This window comes from Pseudoliparis swirei, chromosome 2 (genome assembly GCF_029220125.1).
Source record: "Pseudoliparis swirei isolate HS2019 ecotype Mariana Trench chromosome 2, NWPU_hadal_v1, whole genome shotgun sequence".
NCBI classification, from domain to species: domain Eukaryota; kingdom Metazoa; phylum Chordata; class Actinopteri; order Perciformes; family Liparidae; genus Pseudoliparis; species Pseudoliparis swirei.
This window is the reverse complement of record NC_079389.1, coordinates 19,785,313-19,808,855: the sequence shown is the minus strand read 5'-3', so window position 1 is coordinate 19,808,855 and position 23,543 is coordinate 19,785,313. Positions and strand designations below refer to the sequence as shown.

The window sequence follows — 23,543 nt, the reverse complement described above, 5'->3', positions numbered from 1 at the left end:
GAAATAGGAAAAAACAACTATGATCTGAAATACTAATATTATGTGTAGCTGGTAGGTGTTACTTTCAGCTTAATTTAACCGTTCGTCAGTTACCACTAAATTCTTAAGAAATTGGTCAATGAACTTTGACATTGGCCATTAAGTTTTTACATTGCATTGCACAAATCTACCCAAAAAATGTACGATTTATTTTTGCAAACAGAGATAGGCTAAACACCTAAGAGGCTGCCTTTTTAAAATGAGATTTTTACTGTTATTCTGCTTCCACAAAGAGTGGAAAAGTGTAAGCAGATGAGCACTTTGCCCCCCTGCCCGAGTTGCAATCTATTATTTTTTTTACCTCTGGATCCCCTCTTTTGACAGCACTGCTATTATCCCGCCGTGGCACGCTGCTCTGATGAATGCCGTTCAGCCCTCTCTCCCATGCTTCTCCGCTAGTCATTATCAAAGCGTTGAATTAATCAGCCTTTTAACAGCAGGAGCTATCACGAGGCTGCTAAGCTATTTCTAATTCCTACAGAATTCCTGCTGTTTTCCCAACAAAGGCATCTCTCCTCGTTGGAGTCTGGTGTCTCTTAAAGCGACCTGTACATTGGTTGAGGCGTTAACATGATCACGCAACATTTTGATCAATACAATCATTACAAACATGTATTTTTCACCGTTAACTGTAACCTTGCACGGGAATTGCTGATGTTCGTCTTTTGTTCCAGTGCGGTGGGTTCCATTTGCTGAGATGTATCACTCTGCAGGTTATTGTCTACAGGTTAATACCATAGACAACTCTGAAACATAAGAAAATACCAAAAAAAGCAGCTGGAAAGAAAGTGATATTTTTAGATACAATATAATAATAAACAAACGACTGGCATTTTACTCAAGTGCTTTTATTTCGTTCCACGTAGCTTAAGTATACATTTAATCTTTTACACTTAATAGGGATAAAGGTTTTATACTGCATTCATCTAACAGTAGTGTTCAGTACTTTTTTTCTTTCAAGTCTTTGTTAGACTACCTTAAATGAGTTCCAGTATTTACTGAAGTAAGATTTGTTATATTGTTTATATGTCAGAATTGAGGAACTTTAGGGACCATCATTGCCATCATGGACAAACTGACAAACATAACACACATTTCAAACAGCGGTGATGGTTGTGCTTAACCGTCTACGCAGGGCATCTTTGTGTTCTGCCTGGTGTGGTCAGTGGGAGCCAGCTGTGACGATTCGGGCCGGGTCAAATTTGATGCTGTGGTCAGGGAGGTCCTGGTCGGCCCTTTAAGTCAAGAGACCTGCGCCCGCCATGGCATTCTGGCCACCGTCGAAGCTCCACCTAAACAGCTCACAGTGCCTCTTCCCAGTGACGGAACAGTCTACCAGTACCGCTTCATTAAAGAGGTAGGGCTGACAATTGGGCACTGAGAAGGGGATGTCTTCAAAATACTATAACATGTGTGACTTACTTCTTTAGGAGCTGCTCATGGAAAAAAACAGAGAATTTTTGGATACACTACCGTTCAAAAGTTTGGGGTCACTTAAAAATTTCTTTATTTTTCAAAGAAAAGCACTGTTTTTTCAATAAAGATAACGTTATTCAAAAATACACACTATACATTGTTAATGTGGTAAATGACTATTCTAGGTGGAAACGTCTGGTTTCTAATGAAATATCTCCAGAGGTGTATAGAGGTCCATTTCCATCAACTATCACTCCAGTGTTCTAATGGTACATTGTGTTTGCTAATCGCCTTAGAAGACTAATGTCTGATTAGAAAACCCTTGTGCAATTATGCTAGCACAGCTGAAAACAGTTATGCTGGTGATATAAGCTATACAACTGGCCTTCCTTTGAGCTTGAAGTTTGAAGAACAAAATTAATACTTCAAATATGAATCATTATCTCTAACCTTGTCAATGTCTTGACTATATTTTCTATTCAATTTTCAATTCATTTGATAAATAAAAGTGAGTTTTCATGGAAGACACAAAATTGTCTGGATGACCCCAAACTTTTGAACGGTAGTGTATATATATCACAAGTGAAGAATGACACACAGAACAACCATCTCTCTGTAATAATAATGAATGCAAAAAGTTACATCACTTTTGTTTACGCCATCATTATTTAAATTACTGACCACAAACACAGGAGAGAGCCCCTCTACATTCTACATCAATCACGTGTGGACGAGTCGAGGGACATACCTGTATTCAATTTCTCTTTCCCTCAGACGGTGGGTGAGGAGGGATGCTCATCTCTGTCTTTGTGTGACCTTAATAAAGTGTCACGCTTCAGACTCGTCACATGACTCCACCCGCCTTGAATGTAATCCCAGGGAATTTGTATTTCATCACTGAGGATGGTGAACCAAGCACTTATTTCACAGCCAAGCAAAAATAAACCCAGCCAGTTCAGTTCGCTCATCTAGGTGGATTTGAGATATTCTTTTAAATCTCTTCTGAAAAAAAGTGTTGATAGAAAACCATTTGCTCCTGAAAAAGGGTTTAAGGGGAAGATCTGAACTGTGATTTTTTCGGTCATTATTTTGGAATATATTTTAGTAGTTATGAAAGGAAGGTTACATTTTGGCACATAGTTAAGCAGTTGTTGATTTTACAGCTTAATTCGAGGGAAAGAGTTGGTATGGTTTTACAATAACAAAGAAGTGTGTCAACACAGGACTGCTATGTATTGATATTCATAGTATTTCTTTCTGAACACAGGGGAAAATTCGCTTCATCTGATTAGAGACCTTGTATGTACATAGTCCGTATCGTTTACATGACGTAATAAACACACGTCAATTTGTCGTCATGTGTTCTAACCGACAGTCGATGTCTATGATTTATCTGATTAATATGATTCATATGTCAAAAGCCACGAGCAACTTTTTTTTGTCCCTTCAAATTCCTCCCCAGGGCCCAGGCCGGTGGGAGCTGTGGACAGATGAGCTGAAGGCCGCTCCCGCCATATGCAAAGACGTGCAGTTCAACGAGATAATTGTGCCCACGGAAAACACGGTGCGCTACATGGCTCTGATGGAGCTCCTCGTCACCCACGGGAAGCCCACTATTTTCATCGGGCCCACCGGTACCGGCAAGAGCATCTACATTAAAGTGAGTCGACTGCTCTGTCTTACTTTGTTAACGTAACGCTTGGAGAGCAGTAAGGCACGATAGATACGTTGAGCGGAGAGCGAGGTCAGGTAAGAATCTGCAGCAGATTTGACCACAGAAAAATACATCTCCTGACCGTTTTTTATAATGGTTTATTTAATAAGGGACAGTGCACATTGATTAAAAACATTTCAGTAAATGTGCCAGAGTTAGCCAAGAGGCTATTTTTCATCTGTAGTCCCAATGATGCTGATGTTAAGAACAAACCTAAAAACATAAGATTACAAATACAATCTACAGACAAAGCAAATAAAATAAGGGAGAACAATGTCCTGAGTCCTTTTGACTTCACGTCTCATGGGGTCATCGGACCCTATGAGACGGCATAGATCCTATCTGCCTGATGGATCATCGAGGTCTGGGTCGTGGAATTCCTGCTCCTGACTACGCCACTGTCCTGTTGAGACTCCGCCCACTGTTGAGACTCCGCCCACTCCTCCTCCCCACCGCCATCTGCCTGATGGATCGTGGAGGTCTCCATCGTGGAATATACCTACTATGAACTATTCATACACTGTCATATTCATTGAATGTATTTTAACTCTAAATCTGTCCTTCTGTACACATTACATCTATTGCACCTGTCCATCCTGGAGAGGGATCCTCCTCTGTTCTCTCCTGAAGGGTTCTTCCCTTTTTTTCCCCCTGAAGGGTTATTTGGGAGTTTTTCCTGGTCCGATGTGAGGTTTTGGGGCAGGGATGTCTATGTGTACAGATTGTAAAGCACTCCGAGACAAATTTGTAATTTGTGAAATTGGGCTATACCAATAAATTGAATGTTAAAATGGACAGAATAAAAACATCACGTCAGAGACACAACGTAAAAGCATGCAGACTAAATGAAATGGAGGAGGTAGGAGCCGTTACAGTCTCGTATCTGTCAGGTCTTTGTGACGGGGTGAGGCTCAGGCGCAGAGAGACAGGCTGGACGCAATATAAATAACAAAAAAAGCACTCTTAATGAGGCAAAACAGTTTACATAAAAACAAGGTCCAAAAGGGGCAGGCAGAGGATCGTCGGTCAGGGCAGGCAGACAGGGTTGAAGCAGGCAGGGTCAGATACGACAGACAGGACGACGGGAAAAAGACACGGAACTAGAGACGACAATCCGACAGCAGACAAGGGAAAGACTGACACGATATATAGGGGGGAAACACAGGTGTACGACATCAGACAGTAACGAGACAAGAGTGGCTGAGGGCAGGTGCAGGTAATTAAACAATCAAGACAGAAGACACAGAGGAGACATAGAGGAGACACGGAACATAGGAGAAACAGAACCGGGTGTTCCAGTATCAGGCATTGACCACCGTTGCCTGAGTGCTCAATGTATTTTACGAGGTTTTGACATTGGCAGACTAGACTTAACAGTACTTTGACATTATTACCACACGTGAACAACTGCTTCTGTTTATGATCTGAGTTTCTCACTAAAATGCATTTTCTTTCTTATTTAGCTTACTTTTTTAAATATTTGTATGTGCATGTAAAATATTTGTATATGAATAATTATCTTTACTGCCACCAACTGTTGATCGGTGGAGTGACAGGAAACCATCGGCGGGAAAGGGAACCGGCGTGCCTGCACGCTCGTCGTGTACGCGCATGAGGCACAAACACAACCGGGACCTCTTCGTCAAGACTTTACCCCGTTGTGCTACATATTGTCAAAAAATATACAGGTTACATAATAAGCATTTGGTAAATTAGCTTGCTTTTGTTTACTTTGTTTACAGTGGAATACAAGAAGTAGACTTTAAAAATGGCCTTAAATGGATGTTAAATTGGCATTAAAGTAGTCCTAAAAGGTAGTACACCGAATTGTACTTATAGACTTCCTTATTAAATGTATTTATGTGCATACGCTTTGCGGAACATGACTATTTTCAGTATTTGGTCTTTTTTTTCTTTTTAGCTCTCCTTGTTTATATTTTTCCGTCTGCTCTCCAAGGGAATTGGGGATTGGACTTGAAAGTCTTTTTTTTTTCCCGGCACTAATTATTTTTTAACCTGTGGGGAAACAACAAAACTGTCTGTGCGACCAATCACAGCATTTCAACGGATGAGTGAGCATTAATTTCTAAGCAGTGTAGTCACAGCCTTGGGAAACTGGAGTAAGTGCTCCGAACATACAATTTAAAGGCAACACAGCTACACGCACACCAGGTGTGAAACGGCCACCTTGGAGAAGTACTGAGTGTCTCTCAGCAGACCTCCAGCTATTTATATCAAGGACTAATCACCCCCCCGTTCCCTCCGCGTCATTAGTTCATCCATTAGTGTGCTCACATTCGAGACTCCGGGGTGAATAGATCATCTCGCCAGGGAGCGTGGCTTGTTCTGCACTTCCTGCCCGGTGGAGCAGCTCTGTCCCATGCCGCCACCGGCAGACCGTGGCCGAATCCCAAATCCGCCTGGAGTGATAATCAAGCACCGGCACTCAGACCATAAGAATACGCCCGGCTCGGTGCTGGCACCAGTACAGTCGGGCAGCTGTGCACGAGCCTCCTTCACCTTCTCTCGAGTGAGCCGGAGAGAGAAGCCGTGCCACCGGTTTATAGTTTACATGTAGACAAGAGGATGACGGCGCTCCTCGGCGGCCCCCTGTGATCCTTCGCATCTCCAGTCCCCTTGAATTACACAGGTCGTTACACACGTGATTTCAGGAGCATTTGCGCACAGTGGAAGTTGGAGCGTGTGCTCTGGGCACAAATGGCACATCATAAAAGTAGCATGAGAATAGATCCAATCATGGTAAAAGACATCAGATCCCCCACAACCACTCGCTCTGTTCACTCTTTATATCCACAGTGAAGGCCTTTTCTTCAAAGGGGCATTTAAAAATGATCTTTAAGCTTTTAGTGAAAGGCCTTTTTGTAAACTCTCATGCAAAATATATATTTTTTAATTCATTTATTATCTCCTTTCGACCGTCAGAACATTATTGTACATCGTGCCCTCAGAGGGCAACTAATTCCCTACTTCATTTCAAAGTCATTTTCAGGGATTAACCGTGATCCAGTTTTGATCTAATAAAATACTCGCTAAATGCCACATTTAATTAGATTACAAAGTTTATCACAAGCATTTGCCAGGATCAAACTGGAAATGATCATTTTGTGTGTACTCTGCGTGGCCCTATGGCATGCTAATTCACGATCGTGTTAACAACCTTTTTCAACCAAATAATCATTTCCTTTTTTTCAAGTATGCAATTATCAGCCAAGTTATTACCTTGATTACATCCGTGACATTCCCAGACCTTCATAAGTCACTCGAGATGTTCTGAATATTCCTTTCAATACAGCATTTCATAATTACATGTTTTCCAAGTGTCACTTTTCCTGATAATATCTCTTATTGTTCCCATACTATTTGGGTTTTGATGATAATCTGTGTTTATATTTCCATTATCTCCTGCCCAGGACTTCCTGTTGAATCAGCTGAAAAAGGATGTCTACAGCCCATTATTCATCAACTTCTCAGCCCAGACCACAGCTGCACAGACCCAAAACCTTATTATGTCCAAGCTCGACAAGCGGCGCAAAGGAGTGTTCGGACCCCCATTGGGGAAGAAAATGGTACAGCTTCTTTAAATGCTCAAATTACGTTTTATTTGTGTGTGTTACTTGAGTGACATGTGTCCGTGAAAGTGAGTCGCTAACATGTTGGCAGCTGTAAAGATTTGTCATCTTATCTCATTTTATATATATGTATTTAATCCAAGTACATCCCGATGTTGCATCCCATCAGGTGATATTTGTGGATGACGTGAACATGCCAGCCCGGGAGGTTTACGGTGCCCAGCCCCCCGTGGAGCTGCTGCGCCAGTGGCTGGACCACTGGAACTGGTACGACATGAGGGACTGCTCCATGATCCACCTGGTGGACATCCAGATCATATGTGCGATGGGACCACCTGGTGAGTAGCCGCTGCGGTGGCCTAACATGTTTTAAAAGAGTAAAGCCCCCCCCCGTAGAACGAAATTTTCGGATATCAGTCGGTCGCGCGCAATTCCAGGATGCTTTATTTTCATTGGTTGCTGGATTAAATTTTACCCAGATACAACAGATACGGGTTTTTTCTGATTGGCAATTGTGTAGCCCATTTCTTTTTTTTGATTAGCTGATAAGTGGCTCCTCACAGCAGAACTCCAGGGGAGCGCTTGATTCCTCCACGGTGAGGGCAGCGCGGCCAGCTCATGTTTGCGCGCTGCGGCACATTAAAACATTAAATAGCCGAGAGTTTTTTTCAGCGTGAGAAATACGACAGGGCTCTCAAGTGTCACGCATTGAGCGTGAGACTCACGCATTTCGGTCTTAAGTCACACACTCCCGCCACACATCGTATTTCTCACGCTGAAAAAACCTCTCGGCTATTTAATGTTTTAATGTGCCGCAGCGCGCAAACATGAGCCGCGCTGCCCTCACCGTGGAGGAATCAAGCGCTCCCCTGGAGTTCTGCTGTGAGGTGCCACTTATCAGCCAATCAAAAACAAGAAATGGGCTACACAATAGCCAATCAGGGGGGGTGCTGATGGAAATGTCACTCTTGCCTGTCTTCAAAACTTGAGAGCCCTGAATACGATGTGTGGCGAGAGTGCGTGACTTAAGACCGAAATGCGTGAGTCTCACGCTCAATGCGTGACACTTGAGAGCCCTGCGCTACAGTAATGACACCAACGTTCTAGATGGATTTTGCTCTGTCTCCTCACTGCTGCTTGAAAAGTACTGTAGAGTTAATGTCACAAACGGCTCGCTGCGGTTCCGCGGAGCTCCATCGCTGCCGTAAGGTGCTCACAAATAGCAAGTGTTGACCACTTCCACCTCCACTACAACTACCACGGAGGCAGCTGGCTGCGACAGCTGCTAGACAGAGAGGATGGGCACTCACAGAAAACTTTGCTTCCGCTACTTGTGCTGACACTGACAGTTGTTTTTATGATATTGGCTCAAATAAGCAATAATAAGCAATCTAAATGTACCAATATACACTCGTGTCTCAAATTGAGTGCAGTGCTATGTCCTGGTGTCCAAATTGGTAACACACACCACTGAACTATAGAGCTAGTCGTAGCTGTTGACTGTCAGCACTCCATGAAAAACATCCCTTCAATGGGCTCTAGTTGACCCAGATTGCCTGGCAAGCCATGATGAGTTGTACAAGTTGATTACACCCTCAGACATAATGTAATGGGTTGGTTTTTTCAGTCCCTGTGATGCACTATAGGTCTAGGAAAACATGCACAAATGGTGAAGGTAATTAAATAGGATTACATTACTGAAAGAGTGAGAGCAATGTGTGCCATAATGTATAACATCTCTGACAAATGCCAAATAGTAACTGCATTGTAAAATAACTGGGCACTGAGTGTTTACTCAGTTGAAGAATAACTGTCAGAACTGTTTATCGGAGATTCTATATATTCATTTTCTTTTCTGTCATACTTGTTTAGGTGGAGGTAGGAACCCCATCACACCACGGTACCTGCGCCACTTCAACATGATTACCATTAACGAATTTGATGAGAAGACCATGTATACAATATTCTCCAGGATCTCAGACTGGCATTTCACCCTCCGGTAAGTGCGTAGCATGTGCGGTTAGTAAGGTGCTTTTTCTAATATATAGACAAAGAAGGAACGCATAGGACCTCTACGTGTAGCTACACCAGCGTCTGAGGGCATTTGACTCACAACTTTTCAAGTCTTGGGATGGTGTCACGCCAAAAAATATGACAAACCAAAGAACAGAAGGTAGTGTTTACCTCAGCAAGTCCTAAAGCAATCAAATCTGTCTGAATCATTTCAATCTACCAACCAGCAAACAGAACCTTCACTTGCATTCTAACAAGATTGCAGTTTCCTACTTTTACTTTGTTGGGGCTTTTTGGAGATACTTTGTTAATGCTAAATATATATATATACACTACCGTTCAAAAGTTTGGGGTCACTTAGAAATGTCTTTATTTTTCAAAGAAAAGCACTGTTTTTTCAATAAAGATAACATTAATCAAAAATACACACTATACATTGTTAATGTGGTAAATGACTATTCTAGGTGGAAACGTCTGGTTTCTAATGAAATATCTCCATAGGTGTATAGAGGCCCATTTCCATCAACGATCACTCCAGTGTTCGAATGGTACATTGTGTTTGCTAATCGCCTTAGAAGACTAATGTCTGATTAGAAAACCCTTGTGCAATTATGTTAGCACAGCTGAAAACAGTTATGCTGGTGATATAAGCTATACAACTGGCCTTCCTTTGAGCTTGAAGTTTGAAGAACAAAATTAATACTTCAAATATTAATCATTATTTCTAACCTTGTCAATGTCTTGACTACATTTAATATTCATTTGATGAATAAAAGTGTGATTTTTCATGGAAGACACGAAATTGTCTGGGTGACCCCAAACTTTTGAACGGTAGTGTATATATATTATATCATTTTAAAGTGTTTTTATGAATACAACTAAATATAAAATCAATAAATTGCTAATTTTCCTCGATGAATAATTTATGAATCAACAATTCCATCATTAGGTTTCCTTTCACCAAGCCGTTTGCAGCTCTGACCTCTCAGATCGTCAATAGTACCATGTCAGTGTACCGAGAGGCCACCAAGAACCTGCTCCCCACACCTACAAAGTCCCATTACTTGTTCAATCTGCGCGATATCTCCCGAGTCATCCAGGGCATCTGCCTGTCGCGGCCAGAGTCTGCAGATGAGCCCACTGTCATCAAACGGCTGTGGGTGCACGAGGTAAAGTTGTACGCAGCATACATGACAGCTGTGTAACTATTGTAAAGAAGATATATACTGTTTATATACAACATCTGTTTGAAAGAGTATCTTCCCATGTTGCCATCTCTCCATAGCCCGTTTTCTCGTTATCTGTCTCTCATTTTCACTCTTTCTTTTTCTGATTGATTCTCAGGTTCTGAGGGTATACTACGACCGGCTGGTTCACGACACCGATCGCTCGTGGCTCGTGAAACACGTACAGGCCGTGTCTCAGAGTCACATGAAGGAAAACTTCCACCAGCTCTTCCAGCATCTGGACCAGGACGGCGATGGGGAGGTCACTGAAGATGACCTGCGCAGCCTCATGTTCTGCGACTTCCACGACCCCAAGGGCGAGGACCGCAACTACCGCGAGGTGCACAACCTCGACCTTCTCCGACAGGTGGTGGAGTCGCATCTGGAGGAGTACAACGTCATCAGCAAAGCGCCCATGAACCTGGTGCTCTTCCGGTTCGCCATCGAACACGTGTGCCGCATTTCCCGCATCCTCAAGCAGCCGAGTGGCCACGCCCTCCTGGTGGGCGTGGGCGGGAGCGGGCGACAGTCCCTCACCCGGTTGGCTGCCCACATGGCGGAGTCAGAACTCTCCCAGGTGGAGATCTCCAAGACCTACGGAACCACCGAATGGCACGACGACCTGAAGCTCATTCTGAGGAAATCCACAAACGGGGACGCTCATGGCGTTTTCCTCTTCACGGACACTCAAATCAAAATGGAGTCCTTCCTAGAGGACATTGGCAACCTGCTCAACACCGGTGAGGTAAAGTAGATGGAAGGGGGCATATAGGTGGATTGGCGGATGAGTTGAGGTAAAGATAACATGCACTAACTGATTGATCAGTGAATGGCTGTTTGGATGAAGACAAGAAAAATAGATGTGTGGATAGATTTAGGGGTGGATTAGTAGTAGATATGGATTGATACGGAGAGATGGGCTGTTTTATTTTTCAAATACGGACCATTCTGTTCTGTTTTTGTTTCCCCAGGTGCCTAACCTGTTCGCAGTTGACGAGAAGCAGGAAATATGCGAGCAAATGCGCGCGTTGGACCGGCAACGTGACCGCGACAAGCAGACGGACGGCAGCCCGCTGTCCCTTTTCAACATGTTCATAGAGCGCTGCCGCACACAGCTGCACGTGGTGTTGGCCATGAGTCCCATCGGAGACGCCTTTAGGAACCGCTTGAGACGTTTCCCCGCCCTCATTAACTGCTGCACCATTGACTGGTTCCAGGTGTGTGTGTGTGTATATGATGCGTTCTGGTGTGCACCAAAAGATCCCTCAGGTAGTTCATCAGAAGACGGCCGCAGTTGCAAAGCATGAATATTAGTGCATCATCACAGGTGGTTAAAAATGACATTTTTATTAAATTGTGCTTTTTTTTAAACTTCCACCCATAGCAAATGCCCAAGTGTTTATACATGCTCCCTTTAATGGTCACTGGTGAAATTACCAGAAAAACATCAATGTATGATATATTTCCTTTCTTCTCAGACCTGGCCAGAGGATGCCCTGCAGGCAGTAGCCTGCCGCTTCCTGGAGGACGTCGAGATGACGGATGAGTCCCGAGAAGGATGCATCAACATGTGCAAGAGCTTCCACACCTCAACCATAGAGCTGTCGTCTCGCTTTATGAACGAGTTGCAGCGCCACAACTACGTCACCCCAACCTCATACCTGGAACTCATTTCCACCTTCAAGGTCCTTCTGAAGACAAAACAAGCGTAAGATTTAAGATGCACTGTCCGTGAAGATTGTGATTACCTTCGCATTGAAAATGCGGAAGGTAATGTTTTGATCGCCGTGTATTTATTTATTTATTTATTTGTATGCCTGTTATTCGCATAAGTAAAAAAGTATTAAACCGAATCGCATGAAATTTGGTGGGATGATTGGTTATTATCACGGGACCATTTGATTAGATTTTGGGATTGATCGGGTCAAAGATCAAAGTCAAGGTCATGAAAAAGGTCAACATCTTCTTGAATCGCATGAAATTTTGGTCGGATGATTGGTTATTATCCAGGGACCATTTGATTAGATTTTGGGATCGATTGGGTCAAAGGTCACGGTCAAGGTCATGAAAAGGTCAACATCTTCTTTTTATCATAGCGCGGTCAATTTATATCCAATTGGCATGCAACTAATGCCAACATGTTCATAATTCAATGCCCAATCTTGTGATATGCGAAGGTATGCGCTCTACCGAGTGCCCATTCTAGTTAATTTATGTTTTTTTTTGCTTCAGATTCATGATTCTTCACACAGAAGCCAGATTCCAGTGAGTAAATACATTACTTTCCTTATCTCTCTCCCCGTCTTGGGCCCAGTGAGGTGGTGAAGCTGAAACATCGTTACGAGGTGGGCCTCGAGAAGTTGGAGTCGGCAGCAGACCAGGTGGCCACCATGCAAGTTGAGCTGGAGGCTCTACAGCCACAGCTGCGTGTGGCCAGCACAGAGGTGGATGAGATGATGGTGGTCATTGAGCATGAATCTGTGGAGGTGGCCAAGACAGAGAAGGTGGTGAAAGTGGACGAAGCCGTGGCCAACGAACAAGCCATGGCTGCGAAGGCCATCAAGGACGAGTGTGATGCTGACCTGTCTGAAGCCAAGCCGATCCTGACATCAGCCCTCGCTGCTTTGAATACTCTGACCCCTCAGGTAAAGGATATATTGTGGGATAGTGCTCTTTAAGTGACTCAAAGGCCAGGTATACACTAGTATACTATAAAAAGGGGCAGGCCTACAGATGTGCTTATTTGTATACACAGGATATCACAATGGTGAAGTCCATGAAAAGTCCACCCACAGCTGTCAAGCTGGTGATGGAGGCCATCTGCATTCTCAAAGGCATCAAGCCAGACCGCGTGCCTGACCCGTCAGGATCGGGTAAAAAAGTGGAGGACTTCTGGGGCCCGGCAAAAAAGCTTCTGGGAGACATGAGGTTTCTCCAAAGCCTCCATGACTATGATAAGGACAACATCCCAGCGAATTTAATCGCCATCATCCGCAACAAGTACATCACCAACCCAGACTTTGAACCAGAGAAGATTCGAACGGCATCCAATGCGGCGGAAGGCATGTGTAAGTGGGTTTGCGCCATGGACAAGTACGACAAGTAAGTAATGTTCGTCTCTCGCTGTGTTCTCGGTTATGAAAATGGATGCACATTCACCAAGCGAGAGAGAGCTTTTCATCCGTCTATGTGCAGAACATGGAGCTTTGTTATTTGTAACTTGCCAAGTGATTAAGTGGCAAGTGTAAGAATGGTGAACTCCTTTTTGGTTTTCAAGGGAATTATTTATAAAACAATTCTTGAGTTATAAATGTAATTAAAAACGTATTAATATGGAAGATGTATGTGGTAGTATATATAAATATATATATATTTTTATTTTTTTTCTTGTTTTTATTTTCTTTATTTTATATAAATTTTCTGATTTATTTTGATTTCAATTTAGGATAGGAATTTATAAGCATTTTTTGCTTCTATCTATACCTTTTCAGTCTTTCTCTTTTGTATATTATATAGGATAATATTGTATTGTTTTTGATTTGATTGACTGAATAAAATACAAAATCCCCCCCCCCCAAAAAAATTTTTATATAAAAAGCCAAATCAAGCTGCAGATCATTTAAAGGGAAACGTTTATCATTGTTACCCATATTCATAGAAGCTATTGACAACCAATATATGCTCACAATTTCTCTTTTCCATCTCATTCGAGATTCTGCACTGCTTCTGAAGTTCCGTCTTGTCAACGTGTACTTCTTCAAACTTATAGAGTGGCCAAGGTGGTGGCTCCCAAGAAGGAGAAGCTGGCACAGGCCGAGGGGGAGCTGAAGGTGGCCATGGGGAGCCTCCAGATAAAGCAGGCTGCCCTCAAAGAAGTTCAAGATAAACTGGCAAAGCTTCAGGACACGTTTGAAGCTAATAAACACAAGAAAGCCGACCTGGAAAACCAGGTGTGTGCTTTTTATATCTGTTTGTGGGATTGTAGATCGACTCAAAGCCCACTGAGGTCACCGATCGACCAAACAGCTAGACCAAGTCAGTGACTTCCTGAATTACACAAACTTGCTCCAGACCTTCATTCAATTCTATTCAGTTTATTTTGTAAAGTCCAACATTACACATTTTTCTCAGAGGGCTTTACAATCTGTACACATACGACATCCCTGTCCCAGGACCTCACATCTGATCAGGAAAATACAGCCCAAAAAATTGGAAAAAACCCTTCAGGAGAGCAACAGAGGAGGATCCCTCTCCAGGATGGACAGAGGCAATAGATGTCATGTGTACAGATGAACAGCGTTACAGAGTTGCAACAAATTCAATGAATATGACAGAAATGTTTGAATAATGAGTAGTAGGCATGGACCACGATCCAGACCTCCATAATCCATGAAACAGAAGGAGGAAGAGAGGAGGAGGGGGGGTATCAGCGGGCCATGGCAGGAGGCAGGGCCTGCTCCTTGACCTGGGAAAGCAGCTCCAGTGCAACACACTTTTGCTTTACTCCTCCTCTGTGGTCCTCCAGGTGGATCTGTGCAGTAAGAAGCTGGAGCGAGCCGAGCAGCTCATTGGAGGCCTGGGAGGAGAGAAGACGCGCTGGAGCGAGATGGCCGTCAATCTCGGAGAGATCTACAACAACCTGACCGGGGACATCCTCATCTCAGCGGGCATCGTGGCTTACCTGGGAGCCTTCACCTCCAGCTACAGACAGGTAGGATGAGGGAGTAGGCGGTGCATACTTGGAAGTGGATAGCAAGCATGTATAATTGCGCTACTTAAAGCCCTGCACCTAACATAGTTGTAAATAACCCCTTAAAAGGTGTATTGTTTTGTGTTGATTGCCTTATTTTGTATCTGCTTTATTGGTTTTGATGTATGCCTTTTTATATTGTATTGTTTTCATGATTTTGTATATGTTTTAATCTACTTCCGTTTTGAGCTAAATTTGACTTTTATTTTGAAATGTTAAAAGGAAGCGCACCTTTATTTTATGTTAATATACAAACTTGACGGTACGGCTAAGTGTGACGGACGGATGCGCATTTGATATAAAGTTTTCATAGTTTTAATGGACCCGTATGAGGCTAATGCTCTGACGGTGGTGACAAGGTGGTATTTATTCAAGAGTTTTGGTTCATGTTTATACAACGAAAGAAAGGAAATAAAGAAGTTCACCAGCAGTAAAGTCTCACGCCGATTGATATACGGGGATCCGTTACAATAGTTATACGTTTTTAGTTTTTGATTTTGGTATCACCATTAGTTAACGTGACTCAACACACACTTTGTTAGTGTACACTGTTGTATTTTCCCTTCAGGGTATGTCGACCTTATTAGAGTATAGTTAATGTAGGTCTCTTTAACATACTCTGACTTTCAGACTAATAATATTCAAATACTGAAGAGCATTTTGATGGAGAGTAAACACCAAGGCACTTTTTCTTTTTTTCCTTTTGCTGAGTCTCGCATGTCTCCAAGACCTCACCTTGGTTTGAAGGTCATCTTTTACACTGTGTCACACTGGCTGTTGTGACGCTGGACAGAACGGAGGAGAGCGGATTAGTTATCATTTGTGTGCACAGCTAAAATGTTCACTATCTCGTATGCTCTTGTTTGTTTGAAGGTCAGCATTGTCTTTATTAAGTATGAACAATAAATGTACTCCACTCCAGGATCAGACGGAGGAGTGGATGAAACTTTGCAAGAGCAGAGAGATCCCGTACTCTCCCAACATGTCTCTGATGAACTCTCTGGGCGATCCAGTAAAGATTCGCGGATGGACCATCGCTGGCCTCCCGTCAGACAGCTTCTCCACAGACAACGGCATCATAATCTCGTGAGTAATAAAGAACAATCTTCAGATTTGACGTGGAATTCTCGAGGGGAAATAACGCACCACTGTTTCCTCAGAAGAGAATCCACCAATAATGGATGTCTCAAGCTATTTTTACACTACTCCTGATCCGTGTCATTTAATATTAAGATTCTGCCAGCAGCCAGTGTAAAAAAAAAAAAATGCGCCGACACAATAAAGCCGTGCAGTACAAGAACCAGATTTGTAGGGCGCCTCGAAATGGCATGATAATAAACACAAACTGAAAACTGGCTTTCAAAAATGTGCTTTAAAAAGTCTGCAAATTGTTGGAGGTCAAGCAATTTATCTCTTTATTTAAACCCAAAGGGCCTCTGCTAGCTCTGAGCATGAATATCTTTATGGAACCTTCCGGCTGCTATTTATTTTTTCATGCCACCACATTTTTTTTTTTTTACATGCATAAGGAATATATTCCAGTGTTTTAACAAAGTGCAGTTGTTTGCTTTTGACAGCTGCTGTACCCGGAGCACAGAAGGTTCCAAGTCATTAAAGGATCCAGATTAGATTGCCCAATATATATCAGTCTTCCCTAAACAAAAACAACAACAAAAAGACCATTGCATGATGAAACTTTGTAACCTTTCCTGAACGCCCAATTTACATTGTCTGATTCAAAGACACACGGCATCTGCTTGTCTGTGTAAATGAAGCGGCAACATCGCTTTTTAATCACAATACCACGGCCCCTGGTGTGCCACCCGACTGTGAACCTTCTAACTGAGCTCAAAGGGATCGTTCACCCCTACGCTTCTCTCTACAGCTCAATTATTGTCCTCCAACATCCCCCCTACTGTTGTGATGTCTCACGGGTTGAGACCGGATCTCTCACTCCGACACGAGGCAACACCAATTGATCACGTGTGTGTGTGTGTCTGTGCGTGCGTGTGTGCTTGTAGGAACGCCAGGCGGTGGCCTCTGATGATTGATCCCCAGGGTCAGGCCAACAAGTGGGTGAAAAACATGGAGAAGGCCAATAGCCTGCATATCATTAAATTGAGTGATGCCGACTTTGTACGCACTCTGGAGAACTGCATCCAGTTTGGCACGCCAGGTGAGCATAAGTCTTTCTTTCAATGGATGCCTCTGCTGTTGCTGTGTGTGTGTGTGTGTGTATATTTGCCTCACCCTGATCGTTGCAGTTCCTCTTTCCGCCTGCTGAGGTCTCTCTTTACCACAGGGACTAATGTTGCTGTGCAGAGAATGTTTTTCTCCTTTGTTCTCTGTTCTGCAGAGGAAAAATTCAGACAGACAAACTTTTATTCAGACCAACTCCACCATCAGTATATAAACGACTGTAAATCATGTAGAATGTGTTGAAGAAATCAATCAAACATATAATTTTTTTTAGATGTCATGTGACGATGAATTAGAGCTTGAAACAGAAACAATACAGCCATAAAAAATAATCTAAATGGTGACCTAACTCCGGCAGCCACTGGGTCTTGGCTTACTGGCAGATAGCAATGCTAACGGTTCAGAGAGTAGCTAGTCCGTGCAGGGTACACAATAGTCCCCAGCGGCTACAGTTTCACCCTCCTACTTCACAGTGTTACGGTAATCCTGATTATATGATCGTATTCTTTATTTTAGCATGGTTAAAAAACAAAAGTCCTTACCCAATGTCTTAAAAAGCTGGAGATTACATTGTGTGTACATTTTATTCAAAGCGACTTACACTATATATTCATACAGTACTGTTTCATTGAAATATCAGCGACTTTGATGTAATGTGCCCGGATAAAATAATACTCGCAATTGGAGAATACGTTTGTGGGAGAGAAAGTTCATCAGCTGTCTCTGGCTCTGAATGCTGTATGAAAATGTTGGTTATTATCTCAGGCGTTATGTCAATTATAGATGGGCTGCTGTAACATCAGAACAGCATTATCATACTGAATGGGAAATCACATCAATAATCATATCCTGGGAATAAGGCACTTGATAATGTCCTCCATGCCACGCTGATCTTTTTGGAGGACGCACACCATGACATGAACTCGGACCTGTAAAGAGACCATCAAGACCAGCTAAATAATAATAACTAGAACGGGCACTCGGTAGAGCGCATACCTTCGCATATCACAAGATTGGGCATTGAATTATGAACATTTTGGCATTAGTTGCATGCCAATTGGATACAAATTGACCGTGCTATGGTAAAAATAAGATTTTGACCTTTTCATGACCTTGACCTTTGACCCGATCGATCCCAAAATCTAATCAAATGGTCCCCGGATAATAACCAATCATCCCACCAAATTTCATGCGATTCGGTTTAATACTTTTTCAGTTATGCGAGTAACACGCATACAAATAAATAAATAAATAAATAAATACACGGCGATCAAAACATAACCTTCCGCATTTTCAATGCGAAGGTAATAATAATGTTATTTTCTGTTTTTTATTTCAGTATATTACTCGCTGACCTGATGCTAAAACAGAAGGCTGCCGTAGATATATAGGAGCCTTCACAGCAAATGTGAGATCCCCCTTAGTTATTAACCTGGACTCTGCAGCAGCTCAAACATTAGTCTTTGGTGTGATGTCAGGGCCGAGGCGTTTAATTATCTGCAGGACAATATAATATCATATAAACCGTTTTCTAAAAGAGATCTGGAACCACTTCCATTATGCATATTTGGCCAACAGGTACTTGGAACATGACAGCTCCCGTATGAGATTGCTTATACATGTGAGCGTGAAGCAAAGCACTGTAAAGAGTCCGCGTTCCCTGATTATAAAATATGAATAAACACTAAACATTTTGTTTCAGTGCTGCTGGAGAATGTCGGAGAGGAGCTGGACCCCATCCTGGAGCCGCTGCTGCTGAGACAGACCTTTAAACAAGCTGGTGCCGTGTGCATCCGCCTCGGAGACTCCACCATCGAATATGCTCCCGACTTTCGCTTCTACATCACAACCAAGCTACGCAACCCACACTACCTGCCGGAGACCTCCGTCAAGGTAGTGTAGTGAGAAACGGCCTCAGTACCCGACGTTTCACTAAGCAAATACTCATTACCTTCGCATTGAAAATGCGGAAGGTTATGTTTTGATCGCCGTGTATTTATTTATTTATTTATTTGTATGCGTGTTATTCGCATAACAAAACAAGTTTTAAACCGAATCGCATGAAATTTGGTGGGATGATTGGTTATTATCCGGGGACCATTTGATTAGATTTTGGGATCAATCGGGTACATTCTAGTTTTATTATTAACACGGAAAATACAGCGACTCTAATACCGTGACACAGATATCGATGACACCGCCCCTATTGTCGAACGTTGTTGCACTCGTCCCACAATGTAGATACATTGAGTTAGGGATTGTCCCGTCACCGCCGCCACTGCAACCTCCATCCATACTCACACCAGTCACACACACACACACACACACACACACACATACACACACACATACAAAACATACTCCAGACAGACAGGCTTCAGTAATCAGAGTGTTTCCTGGCAGTAGTCCCACACTGTAGCTGTTTGCAGCAGGTGTCAGCGTTGTTGCAATCTGCGCCCTCTACCGACCCCTTTTCATGCAGATTGAGCCGCTGGCCGTCACCTCCTCTGTCGATGCATCTCCCACAACAAAGCAGCCGCCAAAACAGAAGTTAATCGAAAGAGTTACTAGACTCCAGGCTGTCACGGGAACCAACGCACACCTCTGTATTCCTCTGCCTTTTAAGTGTGATGTTCATCACACCCAATAGCTATAGCCAACCCAGTTTGTTTTGTTATCCCGTGGGATTGTTATTACGCCAAATGGTAGAACTGACTTTCAGTTCATTGTCACTGAAGTGTAACTGCTATTTGGGCCGCTGTATTTCTGCAAGCCGGAACATTCTTTGTTTTGTGAGGGAGACGTCAATTGATGTGATGGGTCTGGCTCGTCAATATTTGGGGCTTTCTATAATGTGGAAAGAGTTTTTAGCCGCACTATGGAAAGCAATATCGCCTGGGCAATTGGTCGATCCACCACTTTGCTGCAGACGGAATTACGTCATCTATTTGATGGATTGCCGTAAATATTTTTTCTAATGGTCTCCAGAGGATGAACTCGTAAAATACTTTGGTGATCCTATGACTTTTCTTTTACTCCCATTAGCAGCTCAAAGTGTTCAGTTATTCCGTGAAATAGCTCAATATCTACTCGATGGATTTGCACTAAATATCGTAAAGACATGGTTCCCAAACGATGTATCGCTATGAGATAGATTGCCGTGACATTTGCGACACACATTCTTGTTCCCCTGAGGATGACTCGTCGTAATATTGGTGATCGTTTGACTTTTCATCCAGAGCCATCAATAAGTCAAAAATACACTAATTTGTCCAATATTTTACCAGAACTTTGGTTTCTAACCAAATTCCTGCAAAACTAAAAACATTCCCATTGGCCTCAACTGTGCAATATAAAAGGAGCTAATTACCCAAAGTTAGCATGCTAACCTTGCTAAACTAAGATGGTTAACATGATAAACATTATACCTACAAAATATTAGCATGTTAGCATTTTCCTATCAAGCTTGTAAGAAAAAAAGATTTTAAAGATTGAATTCAAAGCTTCAAGTATGGCTGTCGACTCTTAGTCTTGTGTATTTAACTCGACAACACATTTTTTGTTGTACTGGATAGTTAGTTTACACCTTTGTTTTCACTCTACCGGTAGATGAGCCCTACTTTTTTTAGTTGGTTCCCACTTATTGCATCACATCTTTTCCTGATAACACGATAACACCTTTCCAATGGAGCACACACTCCCCCGAACAAAAAAAGAAAAGAAAAAACTCTAAGAAAAGAAGCATTAGAGGAAACTGCATTACAGAGAGGCACAGGGTTGGAAAGCATTACTGAAGATCACATTTCAAGCATCTATTTGCAGGACCTCGCTCTTTATGGGAAGCCATTAGATAGATTCAAGCCATTTTTCAAAACTGGGCAAACCTTTTTTTCTTTTTTGCCTACAGTATACTATATGGCATCCATTATATCCATAAAGCCCAATTTGAAATGCAATACTTTCAAATGCAACGGGGCGAGTCTCTAGTAAAACAGCCCTTAAGGACCTCGAGGGAGGCGAACAAAGAGGGGGTATGTGTGAAAAGGACAAACGGGAGATTTATATGGGCTCCTAGTCTTTACCACTCGCTGAGTGGGTCCGCAGCATCAATAGAAATGGAATTAGGCCCCGGAGAAGTGCACTCGTTTATTAGGGCAGGGAGTAAATACCAGATATAGGCTTTTAACCTCCGGGTAAGTGCAGAGCAGAATGTCTAAGGCTGTGTGGTAAAAGACACACTTCCACACTTTTGACAGAATAGAAAAGAAAGAAAAAAGTAAATGACTCCTACCTGCACTTTGCCAAAGCTGCAGTGGTTATCGGAATTGATTAGATAGAAGGTTTGTTGGAAGAAGCCAAGATGATCAAAGCTGCAGTGCAAAGTACCAAGAGCAAGGGTGGGGAAAGATACCCCAAACCACACAGAAGAACAGCAGTGCACACACACACACACACACACACACACACACACAGAGAATCCTTTCTTCATGTAGTTGCTCCTCTGCGCTGTAGGTGACCCTTCTGAACTTCATGATCACCCCAGAGGGCATCCAGGACCAGCTGCTGGGTATTGTGGTGGCTCGAGAAAGGCCCGACCTGGAGGAGGAGAAGCAGGTTCTCATCCTGCAGGGAGCGGAGAACAAAAGGTACAGAAAATAGCAGACACCAGTCACGGGGGGGCAAATGAAATCAACTCAACCAAATGTCTCCATCTTCGAAATGGAAACGGCGGACATGTTAAATTGCTCTCGCACTTTTGTCAGGCAACTGAAGGAGATTGAGGATAAAATCTTAGAGGTGCTCTCCTCCTCCGAGGGCAACATCCTGGAGGACGAGACGGCCGTCAAGATCCTCTCCTGCTCGAAATTGCTGGCCAACGAGATCACGGAAAAGCAGGCCGTGGCCGAGGTGACGGAGCGGAAGATTGATGAGACTCGCATGGGCTACACACCGATTGCCGTGCACTCGGCCATCTTGTTCTTCTCCATCGCTGACCTGGCTAACATTGAGCCCATGTACCAGTACTCCCTCACCTGGTTCATGAACCTCTTCATCAGCTCCATCGACAACTCGGCCGCGAGTGACGACTTGGAGAAGAGGTAAGCGGGAGTCGATCCCGGAGCTTCTTATCCTCTCGAAAGATTTGATTTGACTTGTGAACTGATTTTTAAAAAAGAAGGAAAAAAAGAATGGAAGAACGTTAATAGTGCATGAGTGTGGATTTTTTTAAATGCCAGCAAATGTGTCTTCTTCAGACTGCAGATCCTGAGAGACCACTTTACCTACGCACTCTATGTCAATGTGTGTCGCTCGCTGTTCGAGAAGGACAAGCTGCTCTTTTCCTTCTGCCTCAGTGTCAATCTGCTCATGCACAACAAACTGGTAGGAATTACACACGTGTACAGATTTACAACACTTTGTTTGAAAACTCATTGAGTATTTGTATTTGATTCATTAGTTTTTAAGTGGTTAGCGAATAAAACGAGCTGATTAGCTTTGTTTTTCTCAATCAGACCCCTCTATGATTGCTGTGGATCATCCGTGTCTTGTATTTTTTATTTGCATGGATATTATTTTCACTGTAATCCCCAAAATGGTCAACCCATAAAAATCACTTGAAATCACAAATTCCGGTTAACCCTCCGCTGTGTTCACACTTTTTTTTCTCGAATGTCGTAGGTGGATGAGGGCGAGTGGCGCTTCCTTCTGACGGGGGGCGTGGGCCTGGACAACCCCCACTCGAATCCCTGCACCTGGCTACCAAAGAAGTCTTGGGACGAGATTTGCCGCCTAAATGAAATGGAGCGCTTCAAAGGTCTGCGTCAAGACATGGCTCGCCTCAGGAAGGAGTGGAAGGTGGTCTACGACAGCCCCGTGAGTGTCATCAAGCCGCCCGGCCGGTCTGGGTGGGGCTTTACCTCGAGGTGTTACACGTGATGATTGTAAAAACAAAGTCAGCACGTGCAGAAAGTCACCAACAATATCAAAGAGAACTAGAACGGGCACTCGGTAGAGCGCATACCTTCGCATATCACAAGATTGGGCATTGAATTATGAACATGTTGGCATTAGTTGCATGCCAATTGGATAGAAATTGACCGCGCTATGGTAAAAAGAAGATTTTGACCTTTTCATGACCTTGACCTTTGACCCGATCGATCCCAAAATCTAATCAAATGGTCCCCGGATAATAACCAATCATCCCACCAAATTTCATGCGATTCGGTTTAATACTTTTTAGTTATGCGAGTAACACGCATACAAATAAATAAATAAATAAATACAAAATAAATAAATAAATACACGTCGATCAAAACATAACCTTCCGCATTTTCAATGCGAAGGTAACTAGGAGGAGAAGAAAAGGCAAATGTTGTCGGCGTATGGGTATTAATATGACCGGCACTGCTGGGGTCCTGTTCACATCTAGCTGCAGCTACTGCCTCGAAGACCACCTGAGGGTTTATATTCCGAAGGTGCCACTTGACAAGGGGTCGATATAAAAACATGTTCAACATATGTAGGTTTTCAGCATTTTTCCAACGGACATTGTCCGTGAGTGCAAAGGCCCAACCGACACACTCTGATGGTGCGTT

The 23,543-nt window shown here is 43.1% G+C and overlaps 1 protein-coding gene across 1 annotated transcript in view; it reads left to right on the top strand.

The window, feature by feature from the left end:
* The window catches only part of dnah7 (dynein, axonemal, heavy chain 7), an 84,972-nt gene that overhangs the window by 39,259 nt on the left and 22,170 nt on the right, over window positions 1-23,543 (top strand). Inside the window, exons 35-54 of the mRNA XM_056427965.1 lie at window positions 1,175-1,396; window positions 2,918-3,115; window positions 6,601-6,756; window positions 6,929-7,097; window positions 8,632-8,758; window positions 9,722-9,941; window positions 10,117-10,743; window positions 10,970-11,215; window positions 11,477-11,706; window positions 12,313-12,643; window positions 12,754-13,100; window positions 13,768-13,948; window positions 14,524-14,709; window positions 15,671-15,834; window positions 16,770-16,924; window positions 18,650-18,840; window positions 21,460-21,593; window positions 21,711-22,046; window positions 22,203-22,329; window positions 22,627-22,821. Of these exons, the coding sequence (XP_056283940.1) occupies window positions 1,175-1,396; window positions 2,918-3,115; window positions 6,601-6,756; window positions 6,929-7,097; window positions 8,632-8,758; window positions 9,722-9,941; window positions 10,117-10,743; window positions 10,970-11,215; window positions 11,477-11,706; window positions 12,313-12,643; window positions 12,754-13,100; window positions 13,768-13,948; window positions 14,524-14,709; window positions 15,671-15,834; window positions 16,770-16,924; window positions 18,650-18,840; window positions 21,460-21,593; window positions 21,711-22,046; window positions 22,203-22,329; window positions 22,627-22,821 (4,542 nt within the window). The remainder of the gene's footprint in view (window positions 1-1,174; window positions 1,397-2,917; window positions 3,116-6,600; window positions 6,757-6,928; window positions 7,098-8,631; window positions 8,759-9,721; window positions 9,942-10,116; window positions 10,744-10,969; window positions 11,216-11,476; window positions 11,707-12,312; window positions 12,644-12,753; window positions 13,101-13,767; window positions 13,949-14,523; window positions 14,710-15,670; window positions 15,835-16,769; window positions 16,925-18,649; window positions 18,841-21,459; window positions 21,594-21,710; window positions 22,047-22,202; window positions 22,330-22,626; window positions 22,822-23,543) is intronic.